Below are 9,069 nucleotides of genomic sequence, written 5' to 3' on the forward strand. Positions count from 1 at the left end.
CCAACCTGCCACTTATCAGTGGAGTCCAGTGAACCTTTGCCGTACTCAAGAGCCGCTCAGCAAAGCACTAGCTTTGTTCTGGATGGATTCTGGATTCTGGAAAACCCATCATTTAAGAACCAATTCAGAAACTCAGAGTGGGTTTACCTGTCTATGCAAGTAGTGTCACTGAGACTCTACCATCCATCCTACGGGAAGCTCGTTTGGGCATTTGGTGTTTAAAATACTTCCATTAACACCAAGTTTCAGCTGATCTTTTTCTATAACTTACATACTGTTGTCATTGAGGGTACACCCAGCAGAGGGGACTGCAAGTCAGCAGTTCCCAAAAATACAGTCCGTGACAGTGACGGCCCTCTTAGAGTGGGTTGTGCAGTCATTCTGCCCCTCCTTTCCGGAGTTGTTTCTCCCCCTTAACACAGACGCGCTGCTCCCCAAGGTTCCTGCCTCGTGTTACATTGATCTCATATTATAAATAACAAAGCCACCGCCATTGAATCCATTTCAACTCATAGCGACCCTCGTGGGCGAAGAGTTTGGCTGATAGCCGTAAGGTCAGTGGTTGGGACTCAGCAGCTACTCCGAGTGAGGAAGAGGAGGCTGTCTGCTCCCGTAGGACTGATACCTTGGGAGCCCTGTAGGGCAGCTCTGCACCAGCCTTGAGGGCACCTGTGGTTCCCCGTAGCTAGCTCTTAAAAGAGCATCATGCTCAATCAGGTGTCTGTTACTTAGTTAGACTAGCCTTTGTTTGGTTTTAAGACTTCAGGGGAGATTTTTGGTTAAAGATTTAAAGGTTGCCTCAGGGCAATACGTTATTTTTGGAGTTTTTTGGGGTGTCATTCATCATGAATTTCACGACAGTTTGGAATTCTGTGCTGAGTTTTCCCCCTTTTGATCAGGATTCTTCTATAGAGTCATTGATCAACATGTTCAATTATGACTACCATGCCTCAACTTATTTTTTTAATTGATGGGGTTAGAGGAAGGCAGGCTCTCAAAAGCTAAAGCTAACCCACTTTCAGACCTTCCCTAGCTGGTCATACCCTACCTGTAAAAGATGATCATAATCTATCAAAAACATTTCTTATCAACACCTAACCCCCCCCAACACACACACACACACACACACACACACACACACACACACACACACACGGGGACAAACATCAGAAACTGTGAGGGAAGGGAGACAGTGGCCAGTAAGGTATGAAAATAATAATCTATACTTTATCAAGGGGTCACGAGGGTGGGAGAGGGGGAAGGAGAGAGGAAACGAGCTGATACCAAGGGCTCAATAGAAAGTAAATGTTTAGAAAGTAATGATGGCAACATATGTCCAAATATGCTTGATACAATTAATGTATCGGTTGTCATAAGAGCCCTCAATAAAATGATCTTTTAAAAAACAAACATCTCTTAGCCTTCCCTGCCATAAATGTAAGGAATTGCTCACTGGGTTCTGTGAGTACCCATGTAATAAAAATTCGTTAAGAAATATTTATAAAAGTTGAGCAAAAAGAATGAGAAGTTTGGTTTAGTTGTTATTGTACATTTTAAAAGTCTGGTACAGTTAAAATGTTTTTTTCAATAACAAGAAAATAAGTAACTCTAAACCTCTTACTTACTTGAAATTTGTGGAGCAGTTACTTGCTCCTTCACAGCAGTTTACACATAAAAGTGTTTTTGTATAAATGTTATCAGATTGACCCCTGCAAGCCAGAATCCCAGATTAAAAACCTGTAACGTGGTCAATGATTTTCATTTAAAAACGGCTTAATTGATTCATCAAAGAGGGTGGCTGCTACTGTTTGGGGGAGTCTGAATTACCCCAAAAGTAATGTCTAACCTTCCCTGGAGGTCTCTGTGTGAACACATGATTTGCATGCAACTAATGACCTGGAGGTTGGCAGCCGGGCCCTGCCTCGTGGTGCTGCGGAAGAAAGGGCCTGGCGGTCTGCTGCTGTTGGGTTGTTGTTGGGAGGCACCCTTGCATCAGTTTCGCACATGGTGACCCCCTGGGGCAGAGTTAAACTGCTGCAGAGTCTTTGAACCTCTGGGTGGGTTCCCACGGCCACTCTTTAAGAGCCATAAGCTTACCCGTTGCACCACCAGGCACCTGCAGCAAGGGCTTGCCCTGCCCTGCGTTGGCATCATAACTACCACCTCCCACCCACAGCCCTGGTGCACTGAGCACGCCGTGGTAACTCCTGTGCCTTCTGTCCCCTGGTGCCTGGAACCCATGCGTGTGCTTGACTAGACCCATGACCCGGGGCGTCTGGAAAGGGCCTGACTGGTGAGCATTCCCAGTCCCAAGTTTACCTACAATTTAAAAGGAAACAAAGCACAAAAGCAAATTTCCAATCGAGGAAGAAACAACCATGAGATGGGGCTCTGGGAAAGTAATTTATTTCGAAACAGGTTTGGGAGTCCCACTCATGAAATGCCTTGTGTCGTGGGACTGAGGGGAGAAAATCGATGGCAAGGAGCACAGTGGCTGAGTTGTAATGGCTGCTTCTGGTCCAGTGGCCACCCATCTCCTTCCTGCTGCCCCGGCGCGCCGCGCCTTCCAGTTACTGAGCGGAGATGGTCTTAGCCAAACTCCTCCTGTGTGTGTGGCTAACATGAATTTAAAAGAATGGTGTGAGATGAGGAGGGTCTGGGGGCCCAGACTCCCTCCTCACCTCTGCCCTCCCAGTGCAAATGATGAGGCCGAGCTGGGGTCCCGGACCACAGAGCAGCGAGCATTCTGGCTGGGCGTGGGGCCTTTGTATTTCCGGTAGGAGCCATGCCTGCATGTGGGTGGCGACGCTGTACCTACAAGAATTCGGATGGATAGGTAAATCTATACAGACAGTAACTGGATTCATGATTCTCCTTGGGAGTATGGCAGGGGAAGTGGGGGCGAATGGGAAGCTCACAGCCATGAGTTCAAGGAGGAAGAAAATGCTCGAAGACGGAGATTATGGTGATGGTTGTACCACGCCTCTTAATATGCGTCAATTGTATGATTAGCGGATTCTGTTTTTTACAAGACTGCTGACAGAGGGACGTGTGCGTATTGTGAAGCTGAACTAGTCATTAACAATCACGTGTATCGTCGCTACCATCGAGCAGGGGAGTTGCAAAAACAACTGGTGTCTGGCATGTGCTAGAGCTTGTAGTTGTAGAGTCTGGTTGCTGGTACTGTCAGCAAGCGAGCGAGTGGCTCAGCCCCCGGCTCATGACACCCCTGTCGACCGTGGAACCAGACTCTCGTGACCCGTGGAGCTTCCACTGGCGAGCCGTTCGCACGTGGTTTTCCAGGCCTCGCTTCCTCGTCTTCTGTAGTTCAGAAGCACCGCGGAAGCCCGTTCAGCACCACACCAGCACACAGGCCTCCAGGGCTGCCCTGAGGTGCTCGTGCCTGCAGTCAACCAGTGTCAACCTCCTCCCGCACCACCGTGAAGTCAGCTCCCGCTCAGAGCAGCCCTGCCTGGGGTTTCCCAAGGTGTTGGTCTCCCTGGGAGCCGACAATCTCATCTTTCTCCCCTGGTGGGTTTGAACTGCTGACCTTACAGTTAGCAGCCCTGACAGCGTCATCAGGGCTCTTTCGTAGAAGGAGAGCAGGCGACACAATGTTTAATTTGGTACGGCAGTCATAAAGCTACAGCAACACTGTCTCAAAACTCACGGCCACGAGTCAACTCTGACTCACGGTGACTTTGTAGGACAGAGTAGGACCTCCCCTTTGGGCGTCTGAGACTTCTTGTATCTTTACGGCAGCACACCGCCTCATCTTTCTTCCATGGAGCAACTGGTGGATTTGAACCACTGACCTTGTGGTTAGCAGCTCTACTGCATAACCCGCCACACTCCTTTTGTTATGATGCAGGGGATTGTGAACATCCTTCAGCGAACACAATGGAGCAAACAATGCCCCAATAAATTAAAAACTTGATAACCAAAAATTCCGAGAGATCAGGTAAGAAGCCCGTTGTTTAGGCGGTGCGCACCTTACCTTAATCTCTCTTTCCATCTGTGTCTCACACACACTATGTGCGGTTTCCAGCCAGCGCTGTGCTCCTCAGCTGTCGTTGAGGAGCACACATCCTTCTGAGTCAAGGGCACTAAATGGCTAAACACGCTTCCAATTTAAGTGCTACCCCCACCCCAGGGACATCTATAAGAGGGCCAGGCTCTTGCTTTGATGTTCTATAAAAAACACACTCCGTCTGAAATAACCTGTCTACAATGAAACACCCCAAAGGCAAAGCACCTTCCTCCCCGGAGCTCCGCGCCATCAGCTCAGCTAGACCCAGCACACGTCTCCACCCCCAGTAACTCTCCATCAACACAGCTCTCCTGGAGGCCATCGCTATTGGAAGAGCCAACACTTGAACCCAAACTCTATTTGTATTATAAGCAGACCCTAAAAGTCATCTGTTAAAGAAATGCAGCCTCTTTCTGTTGCCTGGAAGCAATTGCATATTTATTACTGGTCCTACATTTGACCTACTGCTGCCATAAACCACATAAATGCTATCTCGCTCCATTTTAAAGATAGCTATCAGTCCAGTAATAAAAGTATTCTCAGGGTCTGCTCGGCTTTTTTTCCCCTTCCCTGTTTCTTTCTCTCCCTTTGTTACTGGTGAAGGCACTGATGTGAGTTCTCAAATGGAAAATCAATGAGAATAATGAAAGCCAAGCTATCAGGCGTCTCTTGGTTAAACTGTACAGAGAAAATGCTACATTGCGTTATTTGCTCTTGAGCCATTTGCTGTCCATCCGACCTATCTGGAGTCAAAGACAAATGAAAGGGGTGGAGGACGGGTTTGAAATCAGGAGGGAGAGGTGTTACCTAAACCCAAACCTAATGCCCTCGGAGTTAATGGAACAGAACTGCCCTGGTGGGATTCTGAGACTTTTCAATCTTTACGGGAGCAGACAGCCTCATCCTCCTGAGGTGCGACTAAGGGTTTAAACTGCTGACTTTAGGATTAACAGCTCAGTGTGTATGTAACTACGCCATCAGGGCCCTATAGCTATTAACACACACACCCCCCAAAAAAAATATATATATATATAAACATCACAAGCTCACTTCCATCAAGTTAATTCTGACCCATAGTGACCCCACAGGACAGACTAGAATTGCCCTTGTGGGATTCCAAGACGGTAAGCCTTGGCAAGAGTATAGTAAGCCTTGTCTTTCTCCTGTGGAGTGGCTGGTCGTTTTTGAACTGCTCACCTTATAGTTAGCGGCCCTAGGCAGAACCACTATGCTACCCAGATAAAGTCCTGACCGGTGTGGACTCCCTGATAGTGCTGTGTTCCGTTCATGTGTCTGCGGGACCCCCAACAATGAGCACACACCAGAATTCCAGTGAGTTTTCCTGTGGCCAGAAGGGGTTGCCTCAGAAGTCTGGGTTTCAAGCTACTTCTTAATCTGTCTTCTAGCATTTTCCGAAATATTGGGGTTGTGGATAATGAGACTGTAGGGGGCCTTGGGTGAGTCACATGACCCTTCAGGCTGTCCCTTCTAAGCAGTGGTGGGGATGGAGGGGACTTTCAACCATAGGAAAAAAAGTGTAGACCATGCACTTCCTTCCTCCTGAGGGCCCAAGGATGGGAAAGTCCCCTTCCTGTCTGATGGGGGTACCCAGCAAGGGTGGGCGTCCCCTCCCTCACAGGGTCTGGGCTGAAGAGTTCAAGTAGAGGACGTGCAGAAGGGAAAACAATGGTTCCTCCGAGTTTTTTATCTGAGTGGATTCTGGCACCTTGTTCTCTTTGCGTCTTGACTGGTTCCGTGGGGTGTCTGGAGTGGGTCATACCTTGGTTCTCGGCTCCACGCCAACGCCCGTTTGTAATTCAAGTGAGATTTTATGAAGGACGGGAGAGGTTTCAGGTTTGACAGTCTCAAAGGAGTACACGCTATTTTGGGGAAGCGTGCCCAACAGGGTGGTAGCCGCACGGAGGTTCACAACTAGACAAGAGCAGCCTCGTCGAACAGCGCACCCACACATGCGGAGCGGAGGCCAGAGCAAGCTGCCCTGCAGCATGAGCAGGTGCAGGAGAGGGTTAAAGGAGGGCGGCTTCAGACCTCTGGCTGGGGAGGCGTGGTTGAAGGTCTTGGTTGATCCCACTGGCTGAATTAAGCCCACCTGGGTGATGTCATGAGCCTGTGCCTCATTTGGGCCACTCAGGTGTACTGCCCACCTGGCTTGGGGACTGAATTTGAGCATGCCCACTTCAGGGGTCTTCATAGGTGTTGAATGGTCACCTGAATCTTTCCCAACCTCCTTTATGGGAACCTTCACAGGCCCACGGGGGGACAGCCCCTTGTCCCTGTCTCTAGCTACCTAACAGTTCTGTACTTTCTAGACATTTTATTGCTGCCTACACATTCCACTAAAATTCGATAAAGAACAAAATGCTCCCAATTAAATAATTTTGCTGCTGATAAGTCATTCTTTTAAAAAAATGTAAAGTGGGAAATGGTAGAGTCCTGGAGCAGAGAAGAAGAGGCCGGCCTGAGAGAGGGGTATCCAGCTAACACCTCTGGCTCCATCTAACTGAAGTGCCACGTGCCCCTACTTAGGGGACCTTCGCCGTGTGACCGTGCACTGGTCTGGGTGGTCAGGAACATTGTGCTTTGGGACTGGAGCGAGGCTATTTGAAACCACTTCCATTGACTGATCTCAAGGGCCCATGTAGAATGTTCCCGTAGTTTCTGCTGATTGCAGCTTAAGTCCAAAGAAAAGCCACCGTCCTCCTGCACCATTCTGGTCTGCCGGGTCACTCAGAGATTTCTCTTGGTGAGATCAGGAAAAGATTATTCCCATCAGGCTCCCTTCTCAAAATTATTATAAGGCCAAGGATGACTGATTCCATCTCAGTGGGCCTTGGATCAAGTGGTCTCGTAATGGGTCTTGTCAATAATGGTTTTATCAGTGATCTAACACTTTGGAGTCCCGAATATTTGCCATGGGCACTGTGATAGGTTCTGGGGATATTTTTTAAAGGGTTGAGTCCTTCAAGCCTGGAAATAAACTCACGCCTAAAAATCAACTTTCACCCAAACAAGAGGCAGGCCCCAGAATGAACGATAACACCAGGGGAAACGCACTCCTCACTCCTCGTAGAATCAGGACCAAAGAGGCAACGTTTGCTGAGAACCAGGAAAGAAGCCTGAGCTGGAAACGGAGTCGCCACGAGGAAGTAGGGAGAGGGCTGTTCCGCCCCGTCACGGAACACCATGCGTGTCGCGTGCCGCATGGAAGACCAATTTGCTCTGCTCACTTCCACCCAAACAACAACTAGAGGCACACTCACAACTCAGTTGGAGAGAAGACTGAAGCAGAATCGGTGTCGCTGCGTTATGGTTGCGTTATGGTGCGTTATGGTGCGTTATGGTGTTGGTGACGGGTGTCCGATCATCTGTGGACTCTCAAAAGAACACACGCATCTGTCTTGGAGAAGCACCGCCTGAATGCTCCGAGAAGCGAGGGGGGAGAGGCTTTGTCTGGCTTCCTTTGAGCCCATCATCACTAGGGAAGGGGGCCATGGGTGGTAAACAGAGCCAGTGGGCATCCAGGAGAGAAGCCCTGCAAGAGATGAATTGACTTCGTAGCTGCAGCCGTGGGCTCACACTGGCGCAGGTGGTTGTGGGCAGTGCTGGCGCAGGCAGTGTTTCCTCCACCGTAACTTGGAGCTGGCTTCATGGCACCAAACCACAGCCATGGTTAAAGAGACAGGCCGTAGTTGTGAAGACCCAGTTGTAGAAAACTAAGCTAACTGCTGTGTGGAGGACACAAACCAAACATTCTGGAGAAGTTTGGTGCTGGGGGGCGGGGGGAACATTGTGAATGGCAGCAATCCAGGAAGATGGCACACAGGAAGACTTGAATTGAGCCTCAAGCAGTCAGTAGCTAGCATGGAGACGAGATAATCGAGCAGCGGTTCTCAACCTGTGGGTCGGGACCCCTTTGGGGGTCGAACAACCCTTTCACAGGGGTCGCCCAATTCATAATAGTAGCAAAATGACAGTAATGAAGTAGCAATAAAAATAATGTTATGGTTGGGAGTGGTGGTCAGCACAACATGAGGAACTAAATTAAAGGGTCGCAGCATTAGAAAGGTTGAGACCCCAGTAATAAAATAGGGTATTCCGATCAGGAGAAACAGCATGAGCCGAGTCATGACTAGAGCATGCATTTGGCATGTTTGCAGGAGGCTGAGCACAAAGACAAGGCTCTGGGGTTTGGGGACCATTTTCAGAAACAGGAAAGGAGTGGCCATAGCTTATTACTCTCCCACACCAATTAGTCAGGCCTGATGTTTCCAACATCCTTCCCAGTTGCGCTCACGTATGTACTTGGCCCTTTTGTCTGTCCATTTTTCAGATGTCAAAAGTCTACTCCTGAGGGGCTGGGGCAGAGAGTGTGGCCAGAGTAAGTTCTGTAGATGTGGGGTATGCCTTGGATGGGTGCGTGCTTTGGACATGCTTCCAGAGCAATCTGTGGTCAGAGGAAGCTCTCAGGTGAAGGAGGAGGCCAGTGAGGGGGAAGGAGACTTGGTGGACTGGCACACGAGCCAGCTTTATCATGCGGCCACTTGTGAAGGACCACAGTGAGCAGCGTTTCATTCTGTTGACCATAAACTTACCGTGAGTCAGTCAACATGACGGGTGCTGAGGAGGAGAAGAGTCCAAAGTAGGAGCCCAGCCCAACCTGGAGAGGTGGGGGAACGTGCCAGCAGAGACTTTCTGCCCTGATAATTAAGTAGTTGGCACCGAGCGCAGAGGCTTGAAAGACTAAGCTGGGTGAAGAAGGGGAAGGGTGTTGTAGGCCAAGAGAACCATGTGAGTGGAGGTACAGAGGTGTGAAACCGCATGGCCCGTATGTCAGTCCAGGTAGACTAGAGAAACATCCAGAGATAGGTCTGTGAGAAAGAGCTTTATATCAAAGAGCAATTGTATATTGAGAAAACATCCCAGCCCAGTCCAGATCAAGTTCATAAGTCCAATATTAGCCCATATGTCCCATAGCAGTCTATAAATTCCTCTTCAGACTCACACAACACATGCAATGA

At 49.1% G+C, this 9,069-nt stretch overlaps 1 protein-coding gene across 1 annotated transcript in view; it reads left to right on the plus strand.

Moving 5' to 3' along the window:
• FRMD4A (FERM domain containing 4A) overlaps nt 1-9,069 on the plus strand; it is a 318,768-nt gene that overhangs the window by 163,177 nt on the left and 146,522 nt on the right. The window contains 1 exon segment of the mRNA XM_045285626.1: nt 7,300-7,346. Coding sequence (XP_045141561.1) covers nt 7,300-7,346 — 47 coding nt within the window.

This window comes from Echinops telfairi, unplaced genomic scaffold, assembly GCF_000313985.2.
Source record: "Echinops telfairi isolate 266 unplaced genomic scaffold, ASM31398v2 ScPeMD7_7474;HRSCAF=8512, whole genome shotgun sequence".
Lineage (NCBI taxonomy): Eukaryota > Metazoa > Chordata > Mammalia > Afrosoricida > Tenrecidae > Echinops > Echinops telfairi.